Source organism: Lissotriton helveticus, chromosome 3_1, assembly GCF_964261635.1.
Source record: "Lissotriton helveticus chromosome 3_1, aLisHel1.1, whole genome shotgun sequence".
Classification (NCBI taxonomy): domain Eukaryota; kingdom Metazoa; phylum Chordata; class Amphibia; order Caudata; family Salamandridae; genus Lissotriton; species Lissotriton helveticus.
Genome location: NC_136061.1, coordinates 183861373 through 183884172, shown reverse-complemented (window position 1 = coordinate 183884172; position 22800 = coordinate 183861373). Strand labels below are relative to the sequence as shown.

Sequence of the window (22800 nt, the reverse complement as noted above, 5' to 3'; positions counted from 1 at the left end):
TTCTGGAACAAGAAACCTTTTGCCAAGGAGAAGAACCAAGGAAGCTGCAAGGGTTTGGACTGCCCCTCTGCCAGTGTGCTGTTTGCTGGGTTGGCCTGCAGTGGTTGCTTCATTGCCAAGGAAAGGAGAAGGAACTTTTAAGGACTTTCATCATCTTACAGAATATTCTCCAAGGGCTTGAACTTGTGCTTGCCTCCTGCTGAAGTTTCAGGGACAAAAGACTTCACTACCAGCTCCCCCTGTGAATTTCCCCCGGAACACGGAATCTCCCCTTTTGCAAGCCTTTTGTTCACTTTGCGTTATGCATCCAGGTACTTTGTTGAGAACTGTCGCATTTATCATCAACTTGAACTAAGCAACTTTTATCATCTTTAAGTCAACTTTAAGTATAGTATTGTGGACTTTTGTCGCTTGTGGTCTTGTGTTAAGTCTATATAAAGAATATATATTTTTATAAAACCTGTGTTGTGTCCATCTGTATTATAGTGTATATTCACAAATGCTTAACACACTGCCTCTGAGATAAGCCTGTCTGCTCATGCCAAGCTACCAAGGGGGAGAGCAGGGGTTATTTAGGAGTGTAATCCCCTTATCCTGACTTAGAAGTAATGGTCCTTATTTTGACAAAGGTGAATACCGTTGCCAACTAGAGACCCCCAGATCTAACAATGGTAGTTCCCTCAATTATGGAACATATACCTGTCAAAACATGACCCCACCTTGGTTCCTCTTGTCTCCTGAGCATGGGGATACCAGACATTTGTGTGGTTTGTATGGTTTCCAGTTTCGCACGAAACACAAAAGCAAGGTATGGTGCACTTCTGCAAATTTTTTTTTCCTTGCATTTCCATGTGGAAGCATTTTATGGGGCATTCTGTACATGTGTGGTTCAATATATGTTATGAATAGTTCGCTGTTTCAGGCATTTTGCGGTGAATGTCATCTTCTTTTTCAGTTTTAACAAACCACATGTACCACAGTGAACTTGAACCTCCCAATTTGCCTCCATCCGGTGGATTGTATCTGTGAAAGCAAATTTCTTCTGGAGCAAATTTTGCTTTTTTGCCAAAATGTTTTTATTACCCTAAGTAGCATCCACAAGAGGCAACTGTGCATGTGCCAGACTATATAACACACTCAAGTAACAAACATCTCTCAGATGTTGTGTCTATATTGAGCAGCGTTGGGGGCCATTTTGAGCGAGGACACTATATAAGCACTCTCCTTGGTCATCATCTGCACACTATGAGATTCAAAGATGCAGCTACCTGGTTTATATCGACTATCCTTTAGCTGTGGTTGCTCACGGCCTGCCATTGTTATCTGTTTTCTGTTCTGTATCTTTGACATGTGCCATTCAGATGTGCCATTCTGGTATTTCTTTTTTGACTTGCAATTGTAATTTCCTTTGGACCATTGATCGGATATCATTTTGGGCAGAGAACTGTGCTTATTCTGGAAATTGTCATATGGTTAAGACTTTTGCTGAAGTTTATCTTCTACCTTGCTTGAACTAGTTTTGAACAGTCTCTTAATTCTGAAATTTGTGTACCAGTGACTATTTTTCCTCCAGTTACCTCTACTTTACTACTTGTCTTACATTCACATTTATTCCTATGTTGTGTTTTCTTTCATTTGTCATTGGAACCTTGATGTTGGCTTCTTTTCTGTCTTAGATTTACCAATTAATATGGTGGGCAGTGTTGGTTTCTTGCGGTCGTTCAGACAGCGTTATGGGTCTCTTAGCTCAGGAACTTAATTTATGCCATACTGAAACTTGGTCTTACATGCGTCTCCAATAACTCCCGTAGCCAAATTTTATTAATTAAAATTATCTTCACCTACGGACTGAACAGTTGTTCGGTCAACACTTACAGTAATGAAGCATTGGCACTTTTTATAGCAATCAAATACCCCTTACCTCAAGTGGATAATTCATGAAGCTCCCTTTCTACGGCTGTCACCGGGTGGGTGGGCAGAGTCTCCTAATGCAGGCATCTTTGTGGAGGAAGCACTGCCTTGGCCAAAACTGGATCTGCATGTTCAATTAAAACTCTTTAACCATACATAACTACAACTCACATTCTTTTTAACTTCTTGCACACGAACATTCCACAAACATACCTCCACAAAACAACTGTAGCATTGTCCAAACACAGGACTATTGAGAGTCCTCCACCTCAGTGAAGTTCTGAACATGCATCTGGAGATCGTAACTTACTGCTGGCATGGGTCTCCTCAACTAAAATACATTCAACGATTAGCTCGATTTGGGATGGAGAGCCAACACAGGAAGGCGTAATAATAGTTGTTTCCCAAAAATACTGTATGATAACACATCATCTTAGAACCAAGAATGTGCAGGCAAATAAGGTACTCAAATATAAAAGTTTAATCCAGTTCACAAGGGGTAGGGTTTACGTCATCACCTCCACCATTATCCCCTCCTCCGTTATCCCCACCTCCATTGTCCCCACCCCCTCCGTTGTCTCCACCTCCATTGTCCCCACCCCCTCCATTGTCTCCTCCTCCCCCATTGTCCCCTCCTCCATTATCGCCTCCTCCATTATCTCCACCTCCTCCATTATCTCCACCTCCTCCATTACCATTGTCGTCACATATAATTACTGGCTTGATCAGAATCTCACTAGATTTACAGTTTCCAGGGCATACACCTTGCCAGTGAATCTTATTCTTCGTATTTAGATTTGCATAACGACAATTGTCATACCACCAGCCTCCCCCACCAACTGATGCACAATTCTCCTGGGAGCGGTCATTATCCTGATCATAAGCTGAGAATTTCATGTTGTCATGTGCTGCATGGGAGACGTCAGTGGTCAGAGCATCAGGGGCAGTGCCTGAGTATTTGCCTAAACGTAGGCGATAGCACCCAGATTCCGCCTCCAGGCGGAATAGATCATAATCAGCAATTTGTTCCTTTCCATAGGCATCGCGTAATAGGAAGCGAACCATATAAAACTTCTGTTTTGTGATAAGGTGTATATGTTCGTTTCCCAGCCAGTGGTCTCCCCGAAGATCACCAAACCCTCTCTTGTAGCTTGCCCAGTTATTATTCCAAGTGATTTTTGTATTGTAACTGTTCTTTTGTACCACAGTCCAGCCGCCACCTCCTCTCATGTCACAGTGCACCACCACATTCCGGTTGATCTCAGGCTGAACAATGTAAAGTCCACTTGGCTGCCCCTTTGATAAGCCGGCACAATCACCAGGAAATCCAGCTGTCAGAAAACAGACAAAAGTTTAGCTTAGAGAATGTGTGTGCCACCTTGCAACTTCTTTTATTTCGCATCTACTAGTCTTTTTGTTAGTGAAATACTTTGGGAGTGGAGTAAAACTTCTTTTGATGTTTAGTACTTTAGAGATTAGGGGTTCTATTAAAGCTAGATTTTCTTTCTGTTCCACAGCTTAGTATGTGAATACTGCTACACAAAACCTTTTTCTGTTTCTTGGTCTTAGCAGTGGCATGTGTATGAATCTGATCCCTTCAGGTGAATATTGTTTGTCAGTATGATATGCAAGTATGTAATTTAAGGGTTGCCAGATTAATTCAAGGGGTGCGAAGAGAGAGGATTTGTCATGTTGAATGAGAGGGAGGATCAAAGGTGTGCAATCAAAAGAGATTAGGGTAACAACATTAAGGTCAGAGTTTACTCTTGTTATTGATCTCCTTAAAAGACAATCAATCAATTTGTTTCCCAACTTTACAACAACTTTATTTTGAGCGAAACTTCTAGCCACAGATTCCTTACATTAAAATTATCTCCAGGAGTCAGATTGGAACCAGAAAGTTTTTGGGGACCAGTACCCCTGCACATTGGTGGGTGGTGTCATTGGGCTCTGTGCCCTCTGCGCCGTAAGTGACATGTGCGCCTATATAGGTGCCACCCCAGCTAGTTTCAGTTATATTTTTTCTGCGCCAGTCAGAGTAGATCCAGAGAACAACTACTCCAGTCACTTTTTGACTGACCTTTTTCAACCTTTTGTTAAAGATTTTTTGAGACATTGGGCCTGATTTAGATCTTGATGGATGGGTTATTCCGTTGCAACGGTAACAGATATCCCGCCTACCAAAATATAAATCAAATTATATCCAATGGGATTTATATTTCGGTGGACATGATCTCCGTCACTTTTATCACAGAGTTATCCGTCCCCCATGACGTAAATCATTCCCATTGTCTCCTGGTGAGGCAGGGATGTCTGCGAGAAAGGCTGGTTTTAAGCTCTGTAGCACTTGTTACTGGCAGATGTTGGTGACAGACCCACTTCTGCCTCTGGTGTCTCAAGCACAACCACGACTCCAAGGCCTGCATTGATTTTTGCACCATGCACCCTCAGGCCTTGAGGGAGTGGTCCTCAAGCTTCTTTCCATTCGATGTGAGACACCGCGACAGTCTCGACTCCGGTCCAGAGGAAGGTCCTGGGATCAGTTGCAGAGCCATCATCAAAGTTGTCCGGGTGTTCAGGTAAATCCCAGAAAAAGAAGAAAAACAAGAAGCCGTAGAGGTCTTCGACTTCGCCTCCTCTGTCAAAGTCATCCTTTGAGATGCAGGAACGTCAGCATTCAAGGCCTGACTCCGTGGTTGAGCCTGTGATTGGGCCATCCCTGTACCTCCCCGTGTTTCCTGGAGTCAGCGCAACCCCCTGGCAACTCAGTGAGCTTTGTGAGGCCATGCATCTCATACTTGGGTGGCCCATTCCTGCTGGCGCCCCTTGGGACCTGCAAGGGTGGGAGGGGTTCCTACTGGTTTTCTGGCTGTAGGTTCCACCCAGTACCAGTCGGGCCCGTTGGATCCATGGATGGGTCTGGATCAACGCTGGTAGATCCACCTCAACCTTCCCCTGTGCTGGTCCCACTGTCGACATCCCTGGTTCCGCACCCATTCTTATCCCTGACCCCGACAGGAGCCGGATGGGCATCATCAGATGTTGACTCCGGCCCTGACTGAGGGCATTCCATCCAGGCCGATGCTGGAGCAGTATACTTAAGGGCTAGGACTTGGGGAAGATTGGAAGGGGCCACTGGACTCTTATGGACACCAGCCCATGGCCTCCAATGAAGGCAACAGGTGTAAGAATCTGATGTATGCCAGTGGACTGGACACCTCCTCAGATACTGGCTTGATGTCTCTCCTACTGTGGCAACGGAGGAGGGAGCCCTCATTTGCAGTGGTGGTGAGGAGGGCAGCTGAGGTCCTGGACATTTAGCTTCCCTCCATGGCTGTCAAGACGAATGTCTTGACCGAAGTGCTTCAGGCATGAGTCATCGCTTCAGAACTACTTCTCCCTTTCAATGAAACCCTCACAGACATCCTGCTCAGGGCCTGGTCCACGCGCTGCACAGGGGCTTCTGTGAATAGGACAATTGCCCACCTTCACCATCCTGCCCCAGGGGACCTCCGCTTCCTCCCTCAACACCCCACCTAGGAGAGATTGGTGCTTTAAGTCTCTACTTTCAAACAGAATCCTGGCACATTCTCTATCACTGCACCTGACAGGGAATCTATGAGTCCGGATACCTTAAGAAATAAGATGTTTCCTTCCACCAGCCTGTCACTGTGGTTGGTGAACACTGCATGCTGTTTAAGCTGATACTCCGACTAACTCTGGAACTTGGTTGTGCAGGTGCTTCTTTTGTCTCGGAGGAGGTCCAAGCCATACTCTCCCAAGCTATCGCTGACGGGAGGGAGGCAGCTAAGTTTGTTATGCATTGTGGGCTGGATATAACTGACTCACTGGGCAGACTAGGTTCTTCGTCGGTGGCCCTTAGATGCCACACCTGGTTGAGAACCGCTGGCTTTTTAGGAGAGGTCTAGGCCTTGCCCATGGACAGCCCCTTCGATGGCTCCCGTCTCTTCGGAGACAAGGTGGACTCAGTGCTAGAGCACTCCAAGGTCAGCAGAGCTAATGTCAGGAAACTGGGCCTTTCCATGGCTCCTAGCAAACCCCAGTTCGCCTTTAGCTCCTTTTGTGGCCACACAAGGGTCTTTCAGACACGTGTCTATGTGCTCAGCCACCACGACATGCATGTTTTTCAGCCCCTGAGTATGTGGTGCATGCAGACCCTGTGGGTCAGGAAGCCAGAAGTCGAGCCGCAGCTTCTAAATGTCTTTAGTTTGCCCACGGGTCATCATGGGCTCACAATTAATGGCAGGATACACCATCATCTGTACCACTGGAGGTCGATAACATCCGACTGCTGGGATCTGCAGATTGTCCAAAGGGGCTATTCCCTCCCCTTCATGACCAACTCTTCACCCATGCCACTCACTTGCGGCAGGCTGACGGGCCATATCTCCTTACTCTTCCAGAATTTGGTGACTCTTTCACCAAGGGAGCCATAGAGAGGTTGCGGGCATCAGAAGAAGGTTGTGGTTGCTGTTCCCGCTACTTTCTGGTGCTCATGAAGGATGGAGGCCTTCGTCCTATCCTAGACCTGTGCCCTCTTAATCTCTTATCTTGAAAAAAGAGAAATTCAAAATGCTCACACTCGCTCAAGTCCTGTCTGCCTTGGACCCAGGAGACTGGATTTTAGCGTTGGGTTTCCAGGATGCATTCTACAACCCTGCCCTGCCTGCCCACAGATGTTACCTGCAGTTCAAAGTGCACCACAAGCACTTTCAGTTTACCTGGCTCTCGTTTGGCATCACCAGTGCTCATCAGGTGTTCACCAATATGATAGCAGTGGTTGCCGCTCATCTGTGGGTTTAAAGGGTGCCAGTCTTCCCCTAAATTGACTACTAGCTGTTGAAGGCGGGCTCGTCCCAGGCAGTTGTCTCCCACCTCCAGACTACACGGACCTCTTGCACTTGCTGGGGTTCACTATCAACATGTCAAAGTCACACATGACTCTCTTTCAGACGCTTGTTTTTATCAGAGCTATTCTGGACACAGTTCAGTTTTGGACTTATCCTCCTGAGTGGCAAGCCCAGGATATTCAGGCTATGATACCGTTGTTTCAGCCTCTATCCAGGGTTTCGGTGAGACTGACTTTGAGAATGCTGGGCCTCATGGTCTCCAGAGTACTGCTGGTGACACATTCCTGCTGGCATATGCTGGATCTGCAGTGGGATCAGAGGTTTCAGTGGGCGCAGCATCAATGGAATCTCTAGGACATGAGTCAGATTTCGGAGGGCAATACGGAAGATCTAAAGTGATGGTTAACAAACCGTGATTTGGTCTGCAGCAGACCCATGTTTCTTCCCCAACAAGATATGACAGTAGTGATGGATGCGTCTCTCCTGGGCTGGGGCAGCCATCCGAGAGAGGTGGAGACCAGAGGACATAAACATGCTTGAGCTCGATGAGATGTGACTGGCACTGAGAGACTTTCTGCCCTCCATCAAGGGAAGGATAGTGCAGGTGTTCATGGACAACACCACCGCCATGTGGTACTGCAACGAACAGGACAGGGTGGGGTCGTGGACCCTATGTCAAAAGGATCTGCATCTATGGACATGGCTGGAATGTTAGTGCATTTCCCTGGTGGTTCAACACCTGGCAGGATCTCTGGACACCAGAGCAGACAAAGTTACCCATAAATGCCTAGTGGATTATAAATGGCGTCTCCATCCGGGGGTGGTGCAAGGTCTTTTTCAGCAGTTTGCAGAACCTTGGACTGATCTGTTTGCCACTGCCGAGAATATGCAATGTCAGCAGTGCTGTTTGTTGGAGTTTCAAAGGTGGCTGTCGCTCTGTGACACTTTTCATCTTGAGTGAAGCTCAGGCCTCCTGTATGCCTTTTTGCCCATACCACTCCTGCGCAGAGTTCTAAAGATGATTAGGAACAACTAGGCCCAAGTCATCCTTGTGGCTCCAGACTGGGCTCAAAGAGGCTGGCATCCCAAGCTGTGGAGCATGGCCATCTGTTCTCCGATCAGTTTGCCTCTTTGGGAGGATCTTCTGTCACAGAAGCAGGGAAGGGTTCTCCACACAAACCTGTCAATGCTCCGCCTTCATGCGTGATGATTGAGTGGCAACATTTGACAGCTTTTGACCTTCCGCTCGAAGTCTGTAATGTCATCTTGGCAGCCAGGCGTCCTTCCACAAAGAAGGTATATGCCTGCCGCTGCTGCAAGTTTGTGGCATGGTTTGCAGAAAAATAGGTTTATCCCCTTTCTGTGACCCTTTCTCAGGTACTACTGGTTAGTCTTTCTCTTGCCCACCAGGGCTCTCCTTTGGGCTCTTTAAAAGGCTATCTTTCTGTCTTCTTGGCATTTCTGCGGTTGCCAGATCAGCCAACCCTTTTCAAGACCCTTATTGTACATAGGTTTCTGAAAGGTCTCCAGCACTTGTTCCCACCTTTGCCCTTTATCATGCCTCAGTTGGACCTAAAAGTAGTCTTAACTTTTCAAATGTGCACTACTTTTGAGATGCTACACAACTGTCCTATCAGGCTCCCTATTATCAAGACGACCTTTCTAGTGGCAATAACATCTGCTCGGAGGGTAGTGAGCTCCAGGCTTCGTCATCTAAGCCTCCGTACCTCAACATCTTCCCAGACAAGTTGATCCTTCGCAATAGAGCTTGTTTCCCACTGAAGGTTGACACTCCTTTTCATGTAGGCCAGTCCATCACCCGCCTACCTTTTATACTACACCTCTTTCCTCTAAGGAAGAAGAGAGACTCCACCGGCTGGATCCAAAAGAGGATTGCCATTCTACCTTGACTGCACAAAAGAGTTCAGTGTGGATGACCAACTCTTTGTGGGTTATATAGGAGCCCAGGAAGGGAAGGAGGTACAGAAATGGGCCAACTCTTGATGGAATGTGCTATGTATCAAAATTTGAAACGCGCTGGCCAAGAAGCCGCCCCCTGAGGGTTTGCACACTCATTCTACCAGAGTTAAGACTGCGACCACTGCGTTAGCACACGGAGTTCAGGTCCTGGACATCTGCCAGGCAGTAACGTGGGCATCTCTGCACACTTTTACTAAGCACTTCTACCTTGACTGTCAGGTCAGTAGAAATGGGCATTTTGCCTGCTTGGTACTGCAGTACTTTTTAGTTTGAAATTGTTTTGCATACCCTCCTCCGGGGAGCTATTGCTTGGGTATCTATTCCTAGGTAAGGAATCTGCGGCTTGAAGTCTCTATCAGATGAACAAGTTACTTACCTTTGGTATTGCCTTATCTGGTAGAGACTCAATCTAGCCACAAATTCCTCCCTCACCCACCCATCCTCCCCACTCTGCATTCAGATTTATAGACTTAGGACTTTTCCCCCTTTCAGGGCCCTAGTTTCACACACCAGTGGTTAGTACTCTCTGTGGCTCCACGCTTCTGATGTGGAAAGTTGCAAAAAGTAACTGACATTAGACCCCAAGGGTTGTGCCTATATAGGCACAGCACACGTCACTTCTGGCTTGGACGCCGCCAACGATGTCGCGTGGAGCTGAATAATGCCACTTACTGGTGCGCTGGGGTACTCTTCACAAAATAAATTCTGGATGTAGTCTGACACCTGTGGATAATTCTAAGTTAAGGAATTTGCGGCTAGATAGAGTCTCTCCTAGATAACGCCTGCCAAGGGCTGCTGTATTTGTTTTTGACATGGCAATGTTCGAGTCATTTCAGTCAGTTATAGGATTTTTGTTCAGCATGTAAAGAGTTTGTGAGGAGTCACTAATGGGACTTTCTCGTGGTGCTGACATTTAGCCCTGCGCATCCTAACTATATGTGATTTTTCTTTGGGAGGACGTTGGGCAGAGATTTCTTCAGAAGGTGAAACAGTAATCTCGGCAACCCAAAGTCAGGATGGACTAGCAATTGAGTCATTGAAATGCACTTTGTCCTGGCATTTCAACCCTAAAGAATTATTTCCTTCATCAGGAAGTTGTCAAACACATTTGTAAGTAGCAATCCTTTGATTATATGTAACACCTTCTGTATATTCATGAGACAAATATTTGTGTTAAATATGTATTTTAGGTGCCAGTGTATTCAGTGGATTTTTAACCTGTGTCATTAGACTAGTTCAACCTTGGCAAAAGTCATCTCTTCCTTTTTAGGTCTCGCCTAGGCAGCGCTTGTGCTGTCTCTTCGAGATATGCTGTATTCAGGATAGGACATGAAGCTCCACCCACTTTCTGCCCATCTTTTTAATTGGCTCCTGTCCCTGTCCTTTGTAAATGGTGGCTTTTCATTTGTCAATAGGCTTATCAGTCCCTCCTTAGTACTGCCTTGTCTCTTCTTGTGACCTCCCATGAGGAATACCCCTGTTACATGTGTTGTTACTCGCCAGGCTTTACCTACAGCCTTCAAGCACTATTTTCTTAAATAGCTTTGTCTTGCCTGCTATTGCAGGCAGGACACACTGTCCCTCAGTGTTTTTTTTTATTTTCATTTATTCAATGGGGGATGCCTGGAAAGACTAATGGCAGCCACGCTTTACTTTTGTTATATGCTGGTTGAACGCAGCTGCATGTATTTCATTTTATGTTTATTTATGTTTTTTTACAATGGCGGCACCGTGTTTTAGCTTTGAACATCTTAAGCTAAAGCGAGGGTGCCGCGATTGATTCAAGAGTAAACAAATAGAGAAAAATGTGATTTTTTTTCCTGTTCACTCTTGAAGCAATTGCGGCACCCATGCTTTAGCTTAAAATGTTCAAAGCTAAAGCTTGGTGCTGGGATTGTAACTAAAGTAAATAAATAGAAAAAAAACCTGCAGTAGCCATTTTTTTCTATTTATTTACACAGAGTTCTTTCAGCAGGAGGGATGTGCGTGGAAACCAAGCGCATGTCCACCATAGAAAGGCTTGCATTGACTGGGTTTCAATACAGTCATATATCGGGCGCTCAGGCACAGCTGCTTGCTGTAGATGTATGCCTGATGAAACATTCCCCCTCCAAAGCCATCCCTGCTCTGTTGGTGTAGTCGAAAATTCAGCCAGCATGTTTTTTTTTTTTTACAGTCCCCTCACCCTGACAACTTTGATTTTCCACCGTGCCCATATTTTGACCTCTGAATATTTTTTTTAATAGATGGATTCAGAATGTGTTTTTGAGGGGGTTAGGGGTGAGAAAGCTTAGTGTATATTTTTAATAAAAGGGGCTGTAGTAACAGTAGAGATAGGAGAACGGGGGGCAGCATATAACTGCTGTGCGTGTATTTTCTTTGAGTTAGACCTTGTATTAATTGTTATCATAAATGCGTTAGCTAAGTAATTAAACGTTCATGTTTTATGTTTCTGTTGAGGAGACTGTCTGCCAAGGCAAAGTTAGGATATTAATTTAAATTCGACTCTGTGGTGTTGTTTTCATAAAAAGGTGTTTGGGAAGAAAATAGAAGAGAAACTACGTGAGGCTCATTAATTTGGGAGCGTTTCCATTTGTTCTATAAGTTTTTTTAACTAATAAAGAAGTGGAAGTCTAAATTGCTGTTAAAAAGTTGTTCAAGCAGGTGCCACTGAATGAAACGGAAGTGATTTAAACCCTATGATTGAATGTGCCAGCCGTTGGTTTTCATCGAACACCGTAATTTGAGTGCATTACAGAGAACTTAGAGGCAGTGGGCAAAGAAAGAGTCAGCAGAAGGGTAATGGAAACTTTAAACTCATGATGATTTCCCCAAAATCGCTTCTAAAAAAAAGTGGAGCGTGATTTTAAAAATCATGCACGCACGGGCAGGGCGTCGCGCAGGGAGGGTGGGGTTGGGGGGACGGGATAATTAAATAAAACGTACCTTCCCCTCTGGTCCTGTGTCGCTTCTGCCAGGAAGCAGGCAGCCTCCCTCTCCTCCCCTAAGTCAATCACAACGCTGCAATGGCAGTGGTGTGATTGGCTGGGACGCCAATCGCACAGGCTTCTATGGGGAGGCCGTTTTCTCCATGCAGGCTACATGCAGCCTACATGGAGAAAACTGGAAAGTGATTATGACTGGTTTGGTCGGCCCTGGGACCGACCAAACAGTCAGCGCCCACAACAGTGGGCAACTCACTCCTCCCCTGCCCTGCAGCAGGACCGCCCACCAGCCCACCCCAACCAAACCCTTCTTTCTGCTTTCTTGCAGTGCGAGAAGCAGAAACATAAAATGGTATGTTTCTGCTTCTTGCACTGCAAGAAATGGTATTCATAATACCATTTTATGTTTCTGCTTCTCGCACTGCAAGGAAGCAGTGGGGAGAGTCTCCTCTGCCCACATGGAGGAGCCGCCCCTGTTTGGAGTATGAAAAGAGAGAGGCTGCACGTGGTCTCCCATAAACAGCACGCAAATTGGGGCAGGATTGGGAGAAGGCTTGGTGAAAAGGGCGGGGGCACCATGGAAAAGTGGGGGCAGTGTGGAAAAGTGGGATCAGCATGGATGAACGGAGGGCCAGCGTGCTTGAAGAGGAGGCCAGCATGAATGAAGAGAGTTAGGAGAGGGGTGAATATGTAGATGGAAGCGACTGTTGATTGGTGATCATATGGAGGAAGGGATAAATGGAGGTATGAAGAGCAAGGGGGCGGTCAGTGAGTTAGTCAGCTGTGGAGACTGCAATTATAACATAAGTATAACATAGTATATGAGAATACTTGTTTCTGCAGTTCATGATAAATGAGCCATGTTGCTGTTATGCATGTCGATTTGAATTTTCCCTCATCTGAAACTCGTGGCTTCTAAAAATGTTGATATGTACCTCATTTATTTTCCTTCTTAGCTATGAGCTTCTGGCTCTAAGGTAATAAGTTAGTCTGGTCCCCTAAAATGTCAAACGCAGTAGAAAGCTCTAAAAGCAAGCATTTGCAATGCAAAAGGTCTTGCATTTGTTCAAGTTTGAGCTGTTGCCGTTAAAAATTAAAATATGTTTTACTTTTGTTTTTTTATACCAATGGCAATAGCTCTATGTAAATATAGTTACTCAACTGCAAATAACCAAAAGTAAAAAAACAATGTCCTTTTCAACACCAACAGCTCTAATTTTAACAAGTGTGAGACCTATTGCATTGCAAACGCTTGTTGATTTATCTTGTTGGATTTGTTCTCAAGCAAACTTGAAGGAACCACTGTATGTTCTGTCGGTTTGAGCACCCAGCAATCTTGAGCCAGTGCCCAGTAACCTGAGTTTGACCAATGACTGTAGTGCCCGTGACAGCGAGAAAAATGGCTATTTCCTTCTCTGCCCCCCCTCCCCCCGTATGATCATGTAACGCTCATGCCCTTTTTCTGTGGCAGCTTCCGCATCAATCAAAAATCTGTTTTTGTTTTGCCTGCACTGCACTCAATATTGGCCTGAACCTTAGCGTATCTGACACAGAGACATATTATTGAGATCTAAGACGATCTCCCTTGAAATAACTAGAGGCCCTCCCCACGGTTTGCACGAGAAGGAATTTCTAAAGGGTGCCCTGGCAGGAGTTCCCTAAAGCTCAAAGGCCTCCACCTAGCATCCATCTGCGGTCCATGCAGGTAACAACGGTGGAGCAGGGTAAGGGGGAATTTCGAGGGACAATGCAAAGGGAAAAGTAAATATATAATTATTGTCCCGCTGCATCGTCCCTCGAAATCCCCCATTACCCGGCCCCACCGCTGTTGACTGCACGGACTGCAGCAGCTAGCATCAATTGGGGCACCTACCTGTGCTCAAGGAGAATCCTGATCCGTGCCAATCAGGACTCTTGCACAGGAATGGATGGCCCTCCAGATGGAAGTTTTCAGGTTTAGGGGTAGAGCAAAAATGGTGCCAGTAGAGGTCTTATTTGTCAGTGGTGGTGGACGCAAAAGAAGGGCAATGAAGGAGTACTGAGAAGGATCAGGTAGAAGGCATTTTGGTCACTAATGTTGCCACCATAGCAAGCCTCAGATAGGAAAAATGGGCCAATGATGGATGAGGAGGTGATGTACATTCCAGGATCATCTTCCCTGGCTGAAGCAGGCATACGGGTGTGATATCTGTTGACCTGAGACAGCTTATGTCTGAGTTGAAATGTATTCCACTCCATTAGATAGGAAGTATTATGTATGGACTGTCGATATTGAGAACATTACAAACTGTGTCAGGGCATATTTTGCAAACATGGATCCGATGGCGGGGAAGAAGAGAATAATTTGAAAGCAGGAAAGCAGACTGTATCTTCCTTGCTGCTGCACAGAGAGTAGTGCGGGAAGGGGGGGGGGGCTCGGGGGGGGGGGGCGACCACCCCACTGCTAGAGAGAAAGGCCAAGTAGGAAAGATAAATAAACATTATACAAGATGAGTGCTGGGGTTAGTTGTTGAGTGTGTATAGTAGTGTGACTATTGTTATGTAAGATTGTGTGCCATTTTGTGTGGGGTGATTTGAGACTTTTAGAATAGTGTGCTGTTTTCATAGTTATGTAGTGGTGTTGTAGACTGGCGTGGCAATTGTATAGTGATGTGACAGTAGGAGTATTTTGAAATGATTGTTGTAGAGTAGTGTGACATTGGCAAGTGCAACAACAGTTGCTTTAGTGTGATATTTGTTGTAGTCTTTTGTCAGTTGCTGTAGAGTGTTTTGATGATTGTTGTTGAGTTGTGTGGCAGCTCAGCATTTTGCAATTAGTGTTGTAGTGTGGTGTGATGTTTACAGATGAGTGATGTAGCAGTTATCCTAGAGGCGTCTAACAGATGTCGGAGAGCTTTATAACATTGTTGTGATGATTATTTTTGAGCAATGTTGCAATTACAAACCTAGGCCGGGATTCCTGAAATAGGTCAGACAGTTGGCATAGACTGTTGTAACAGCATCATAGAATTATAGAATGTTGTAATAATTGTGATAGAGCTGTGTTGAGATGACTGTCAGCGGTGCAACTGTTGTTGTAGTGGGGTTGGGAAGTTGCCATATAGTGTTGTGACACTGTGTAGAGTGTTGTGATTGTTGTAGATCCTTATGCCAGTTACTGAGTTGTATAATCGCTGCCTTAGGGAGTCGTCAAGTTGTGGTGATGTGATATTGTTGTAGAGTATAATATTGCTTCGTGTAGAGCTCTGGGGCAATTGTTGAGTGCTATGACATTTTCAGTGACTTTTGTTGAGCGGTGTGATGGTTGTTGGTCAGTGGTACAATAGTTGGGTTGTGAAGTACTGTGATGAATCAGTTATACTGTGTCATATAGAAGTTCTTTGTTGCTTTTTCAGTTGTGTTTTGGTGTTACCCCATACTGTTTCTAAGTTCAGCCTGTCAAATCCAAGCAAATATATGGGCCATCCCTGCTCTTAAAGACTGGACGACTACTTTTCTAGAGCCCCTTTTAACCTACCCAGAACAGTAGTGTCAGTAAGATCATATGATGGGTGCCCTTGGTCTGACTATCCCAATCTGAGAGGAGAGATTTATTTGTGGTGTCTGGTCCAGGACAGAGCTCTTATTGTGTTTCTGTCGAGGTGGATCTTTGTTTCCTCTATGAATTGCGATGTCCTTTATTAACGTTTTATTGTAATGCAAAGGTTTTAATTAACTTATGGAAACAAATAAATAAATTATAAATTACTGTCGAGGTGGGAGGAGTTGCTTCCTAGTAGTAAGATGGCGATACAAGAAATGAGCAAAACCAGGTTTCCGTGTGCAGTAGAATCAAAGTCTGAGTCTTGGATGGGGGAATATATAAAGGTTCAGACCTACAGTTCAGAAGGGAAGCTTTGATAGGATTTATAGATGTTTCACTTGTTTGAGAGGATGTTCTACTTCTCAGGCATCTATGGCAGATAAATCGGTGTGTTTAGGACATCTAGCTGTGGGGACTGGGATGGTAATACACATTATGTTATCTGTAATTGCTGACAATTTGGGTTTCTTAGTGTATAGAGGAATGCTCAGAACCACTGGAGATGGTTTGCGTGTTGGGCTCTTCGGTGTAAATGTGTTTGGAGGGTGTAGATGTGTTTACTGTAGCTGGACTCGACTAGGAAGTTGGTTGACAGAGTGGCGCTGTATCTAGGGGCGCGGTGGTTATCAGAAGCGCTGTTCTTCGTCATTGACAGTATTTCAATCCATATCAGTGTAGGAGTAGGTTGTTCCAGATTATAGTCAAGACTTCATTAATTTATGCTGCCATTTTGCCAAGGGGCTGTGGTTAATGAAGGTGAGCTAGAGGAACTGGCGTCAGTAGGAGTCATGGTATGAGTGTTAATATCAATTATCATAGAATCCAGGCTGGGACTGATATTTGTCATGATTAAGATTTCTGAGGTGGCCCTCAGCCTTTGCTGTTTGCGGTATTTGAGGGTTGTTTTGGATAGGTGAGCGGGGACTAGGACATCTGAGATGATGCTGCTTGACGCTGGCGACTGACGTCATATGAAACTCTCTTTAGGTTTCATGGCCAAAATGGGATCACTTGAACTAATGTATAGGCTGTTGATCTTGAGAAACAGATTTAGAATGGGGCAGCTGCAATATGTGTAGAGCTAATGCAGTTTTAAATAGTCACATTAGGGGTAAAGGATGCGTATCACAATTATTTGATATGTGGTACAACATCGCCCTAAGTGTGGCTTATTATTGGTTGGCTGCTGATATATAGAAATCGGAGTAGTATGTTGAAGTAGTGTGTGCTGTGGTTCAGCAGTAGTGGTGTGAACTGACTATGACTTGTTTTTTGCAGAGTTAGTGCTTGATTCCCATTTGAGGGCGTCATTACGAGTTAGCTGGACTTTGCAGCGGAGATACCAGGAGATACCAGGGAGACAGAATTACATTTATTGGCTGGTATCTCTGCGGAAAAGTCCAACTATTAAGAATTTTTTCCTGAAATGGGGAATATCTGGTTGTTTTACTTGCTAGTTTATCAACATTTTTAGTAAAATAAAAAATGCCTACATTTTCCACCCTCTCTGGGCAGACAGAAAGTGTATGAGGGACTGCCTATAGGGTTTTTGGGGCTGGATGGGGGCACAGTACTTCAAAGCATCCTTTTGCCTGTCCATGGGGGTGAAGTAACACAACTCATAATGAGGACCCACGTGTCAGTGAGTGATGATAGCTCTGATCTCCCACTTTTCCTTACCTTTCTGCATGTTTGCCAGACAGACCTACTCAGGTCCTCTTACACTTGAGAGTACTTACCATGCCCAGCACCGGATTTTGGGTAGTTCAGAATCTCGTTCACGTTGATCCCGTTCAGTAGGTGGCTGTTCTCGAGGGCCAGCGAGACGGAGCGCCCCTTCCTGCGCAGCAGTGTGCCACTGACACACACTGAGACCAGAAGAAGCGCACAGAGGCCGCGCGTCGCTTTCCAAGGCACTGCGTGGACGAAAAAGGCAAGAGAAACATAACCAGCTTGTTTCCAGGAGGTGAAGAGGGGACGTGCAGATGGGGAATGAGTCCTGGGATACAGATGAGGGGGAGAGGTACAGACTGAAGGAGAGGAGAGGGATGAATAAAAGGAGAAGGGTGGATGCAAGTGATGGAGCAGGGAAGGTTGCTGTCCACCCACAAGCTCGCATCACCAGCACACAATGACTGCCGCCCCAGGAGTCGACACAGCAGTGATGCATCGCACTCACAACCCCACGGTGGCAGCCGCAGGTCTGCAGCAAGTGCGGATTACTCATCCTTGACGACAAACTAAAATACACACACAGTGGGGAGAGATTCTGAGCCACCCACCACCTCTGGCAGCAGGGAGGGATTCCCTCCTCAACCCTGACAAGCCATGGCAGGGGCGGATTTCCACCCCCCACCTACCTCGAGCTAAAATCTGCACAGAGGGGGATTCCACACACCTACTGCCTGAGACACGCTAACATAAAGGACACGACACAGCCGCATCTACCCACTCGCAGCGAAGACAGGCTAATGTATGGAGCTGGGATTCACGCCCACCTGCAGTACCCTGCCCACTAGATCACATACATCTTAACATTAGCGCCTCTCCTATGGTCGGCATTCTAGGGACATACATGTAGAGCAGTGGTCTCTGCGACAGGCTCTCATCTGCAGCACACAGATGCCACCGGTCTGCCACTCAGCCACGGATTCACTTATGACATGCTCACATCTACAGGAGAGAGATATCCTCACCTGCCTACATTATGTACATGGTAGCATGGGAGCGGATATTTAGAGGGTCAGTTGCTGTGATTTTGGCTGCCCGCATTGATTGAACTTGATCTGCACTATATGCGATTGACTCTGCTATTAATGGCTTTTAACTTCTGAATGTTTTTATTCTGTTCACACATTTTTATAAATATTTTTGGCACTGTACTTACCGGCCCAACCCGGTCCACATCTGCGCCCGTCCGCGCCAGTTCGCCGCCCGGCGCCTCACCCCCTGGCCCTGGCCCAACTCAAAGACTGTCATATTCACGGAGCATTTGTTTGCCCTTCAGCCTAAAGTACCCTGCGAGTACTACATATGGCACCCTAATGCCCCTCGGAAAGACTGTAAAAACTGTGGGTTCAATGGCACATCGAATTCTAGTAATACTCCTAATAGTTCCTGCCCCACACGAGTCACTATACTTAACCTTAACTGTAGGTCATTAGTTAAACATCATGCTGACATATTAGATCTTCTTCTAGGTTCTGGCCCTGATATATTATTCCTGATGGAAACTTGGCTTACCACTGACTCCATGGTCTCCACTAACCTGGCCTTACCGGCAGGCTATAGGCTGATTACCCAGAACAGGCTTAAAGGCAGAGGGGGTGGTCTAGCAGTGATATTTAAATCCGCCTTTCATTGTTCATTATCCTCTCTGTCTATTCCTGAGTGCGAAAGTGCATTGTGCAAAATCTCTCTCTGCCACAACTTTACCTATACCGGGCTTCTCATTTATCACCCTCCTGGCCCAGCCAGGGCCTTTTAAGAGGCTCTAGCTAATATTGCCTTTACCCTCGTCTTAGAGTCAGCCAATTTAAATATTATAGGGGATCTCAATCTCCATTGGGATTGTCACGATTCCCATGAGATCTCCAATTTTTTGGATGACTTGGAAGCCTGTCAACTGGTTCAATTGGTTGTGGGCCCCACACATCAAGCTGGTCATTTACTTGACCCAGTCTTCTCGAATCTTCAAAAACTGATAGTGCTTCCCCCCCTTCCCCTGATATGGACTGACCATTACCTTATCTCTGTGCACCTGGATTTAGAAGAAACCACACTGAAAGCCCCCCGCCAATCGTTGTGGAAACGTCCCTGGCACAAACTGGACGAAACCACCATCCAAGCTACGCTAATAGCTTCCCGTCCAGTTTGGCCCCCTGATCCTGAGGCAGCCGACAGAGCGTTTGGGGGTTGGATTAATAATTCTCTCGATCAACATATCCCGAAGAAACTGTCTGAGTCCTGGGGTGCTTTAACTCACGCCTGGTATAATGAGACTCTTCCAGTAGAAAGGAAAAAGTGTAAAATCATCGAGCGGGCATGGAGGCGGTCATACGACGACGTTGCCAAACACACATACAGAAAGGCTATAAAAATCTATCACAATTTAGTTCAGAAAACGAAAGCCTCCTTTTATGCTGCATCCATCGCCTCCAGCTCTAATCCCTCTAAAACCATTTTCTCCTTCGTGAAAGATATGCTGCAACCTGCAATAGGCTCCAATGATCTCGACCTTAGTGCCGCCTTTGACACGGTCTCCCATAAAATACTTCTCCCACATTTGGAAGAGATCGGAGTCAAAGGCGAGGCTCTGGCCTGGTACACGGCATTCTTGTGGGAATGCTCTTTCCAGGTTCATGCCCCCCCCCTTATTTTTCCAATATCTACCCTCTAAAGTGCGGTGTCCCTCAGGGCTCGGCTTTGAGCCCTACGCTGTTCAATGTGTACCTCCGCCCTCTGGCCTTGTTAGCCAAAGAACGTAACATCAAAATTACATCTTATGTGGTCGACACCCAGTTGGTGTTCACTTTTACTAACAACTCGGTTACTGACCAACTGAAATTCCGTGAGGACGTCATGGCCATCTCTGACTGGATGACTAAGAACTACCTGCAGCTGAATTCTGCTAAAACAGAACTGCTCCTGGTAGGCCGTGACACCCATAAATGGGACCCCCAATGGGGGCTCCCGGCATTAGGCCCCCCCCCCAACCAAATAACACTGTCAAAGATCTTGGGGTCTTGATGGACACTGCCCTTACTTTTGAGCCTCATGCTAAGAAGGTGGCGGGCACTTGCTTCGGCCTCCTGCGTAGCCTCAAATCTATTCTAGGCTTTTTTGACGCTTCTACCCGTCAACTGATAGTGCAGTCGGTGGTGCTATCTCGTCTGGACTACTGCAATGGTCTACTACTGGGCACTAATAAAACTGTCACGGCCAGACTCCAGCGTGTACAAAATGCTGCGGCATACATTCTTTTTTCTGTGCCCAGGTCATGTCGCACCTCCAATCTTCTTCGCCGTCTTCATTGGCTGCCCATAAGACATAGAATTCAATTTAAGACCCTATGTATAGCTCACAAGATCATGCATAGTCAAAGTCCCCTAACTCTACAGGAGCTTTGCACAGCCTATGCCCTAGGCGGGCACTGCGCTCTGCTGATCTACATCTGCTGTGCACTCCACGAGTCCGCCGCTGTAGAGCTGAAGGCCGTTCTTTTAAAGCTCAGGCACCTGCACTCTGGAATTCCATCCCCCTGACTGCGCGCAGCACCAGCGACTACTGGGCATTTAGGAAGCTGATTAAAACCTGTCTTTTTACATTCATCTAGTTTCTTGCCTTCCTACTTTTCGCTCCGCTAGCGCTGGGATGCCCTATTGCTGGGGCAGCCATGCGCTCTATAAGTCTCTATAACATAACATAACACACAGAATAGTCTTTACTTACTAAGGGCCAGATGTACAAAGCTTTTTTGTGGTTGCAAACGGGCCAATTCGCAGAATCACACTGTTTGTGACCGCAAATACGCATTTTGCAAGGCAAATTTGCACTTTGGTAACTTGGTATTGTTAGAGGGGGCGATCTCCGTGGGCCAGGTTATGCTCACCCAGGCACCCCAAGATCCACCTCTCCCACAGAATTTGCCGAGTCTTATCGTGAGGTCCTCACCGGGGAGGACTTCGAGTCTAGGATCGTACACAATGAGCTCACACCACACTACGAACAGACACCACACCGGTGGGTTTTAGTAACAAGATCTTTATATAAGCAAATAACGCAGGAAGCACGCTTCTATACACAGTGGTTAAGGGACCACAAAGTCTTGGAGGATTCGGGAAGGGGGAAGCGGGACAGTCTTTTTAGTCTCTGGGATAGTACGAGGCGTACCCTACGCACAGCTCTCAATCCTCGAGCCGGGGGGTACGGGATGAGGGTCGTACTGGCTGCTTCGCCCACGTCGAGTCGGCTCGGTCGTGATGGTGCTCTCGATGGTCCAGCCGGACCAGAGTACTCCTCGAGCCGCGACGAGGTCAGCAGGGCTCGATCTGGAGAGTTCGTGAGGAGCCGCGACAGCGTCAGCAGGGCTCGGATGGTCTTGGAGAGGTCGAGCCGCGTCAGCGTCAGCAGGGCTCCGATGGTTACAGTTCAGCTTGAGCCGCGACAGCGTCAGCAGGGCTCCGATGGTTACAGTTCAGCTTGAGCCGCGACAGCGTCCGCAGGGCTCCGATGGTTACCAGAGGACGAGCCGCGACCGCGTCAGCAGGGCTCCGATGGTTCAGTTCAGCTTGAGCCGCGACAGCGTCAGCAGGGCTCAGAGGTTCAAGATGAGTCTTCTTAGGGTCAGCCGCGATCAGATCAGCAGGGCTTCAGGTCCAAGATACAACTGCCCGCTAGTTGTCGGGCGGGCCCAGTTATAGTCCTTCTGCTCTTTGATCTCCGGACCCTCGCAGGCGTAGGGGTCTCAAACCCAGGGGGCTGGTCGTTGGCGAGGTCCGGCGGTTGGCTCTTTGATCCCTCTGAAAGATGGGTCCGGAAATTCCCAGACGCCCAGCGGGTCTGGAGCCAGCCCTCGGGGAGGCCAGAGGGGTGATCGAAACTGGCCCACAGGGGAGGCCCAAAGGTGTGACAGAAACCAGCCCCTCAGGGGAGGCCGGAGGTGCCCTCGAAACTCCCTTGCTTATCTCACTCGGGAGCCCTTTACCCCCCAGCCGGGACTGGTGCGCCTTTGGAGGCTGGGTTTCACTGGGGCCGGGGTCACGCTAGGCCCAGGGAGACAGGGATGTCGGGAAGGGAAGATGGCGTCCGGGCCTTGTGGGGCATGCAATGTTAGGCGCTCGGAGCCGGGAGCGGGACGGGGACATGCGGCCTGGTCGTGGGTTTACGGGGGTTCGGGCCCATCGGGGGTGAGACGACCAGGCTGCTGGGTGCAGGCTTACGCTCGCAGGGTTCTGAGGGACAGAGACGGGCCACGCCACGAGGCCGGGTCCAACAGTTATCAATTCGCAATTTGCGTTTGCTACCAAATACCAATTCGGTATTTGTAAGGGGAGTTCATTCCAAATACCAAAACATAATGCTATGTATTAATGTTATGCGACTAAACTCTGGTTGCAAAACACTAATATTTTACCATCAGTTTAAAACTGGTGGTCACCCATTCACAAATGAGGTAGGGGTGTCCCTTTGGGACCCCTTCCCACTTCGATAATGGTAAAAAAATATTTTTCAAAAGCAGGCAGACCACTGCCTACTTTTACAAAATGAAACTGCAAAGTTTCATTTTTCTTTTTAAATGCTTCCCGTTTTCCTGTAAAGAAAACGGGCTGTATTAAAAAAAAAAAAGATTACTTTATTAAAAAGCAATCACAGGCATGGTGATCTACTGAGCTCAGCAGGCCACCATCCCTGTAATGGCTGTGTTTTCGAATGGGTTCCAAATTGCCACCTACCTCATTAATATTCATGAGGTAGGTCTATTTGCGACCCACTAGGAATCGCTAATAAA

At 46.8% G+C, this 22800-nt stretch overlaps 1 protein-coding gene across 1 annotated transcript in view; it reads right to left on the bottom strand.

The window, feature by feature from the left end:
* Positions 1 to 2369: 2369 nt before the first annotated feature.
* Positions 2370 to 22800, bottom strand: part of LOC144822255 (fibrinogen-like protein 1-like protein) — a 45943-nt gene continuing 25512 nt past the window's right edge. The window contains exons 2-3 of the mRNA XM_078679565.1: positions 17030 to 17206; positions 2370 to 3242 (exon numbers count right to left, since the gene is read on the bottom strand). Coding sequence (XP_078535691.1) covers positions 2392 to 3242; positions 17030 to 17206 — 1028 coding nt within the window. The 3' untranslated portion in view covers positions 2370 to 2391. The remainder of the gene's footprint in view (positions 3243 to 17029; positions 17207 to 22800) is intronic.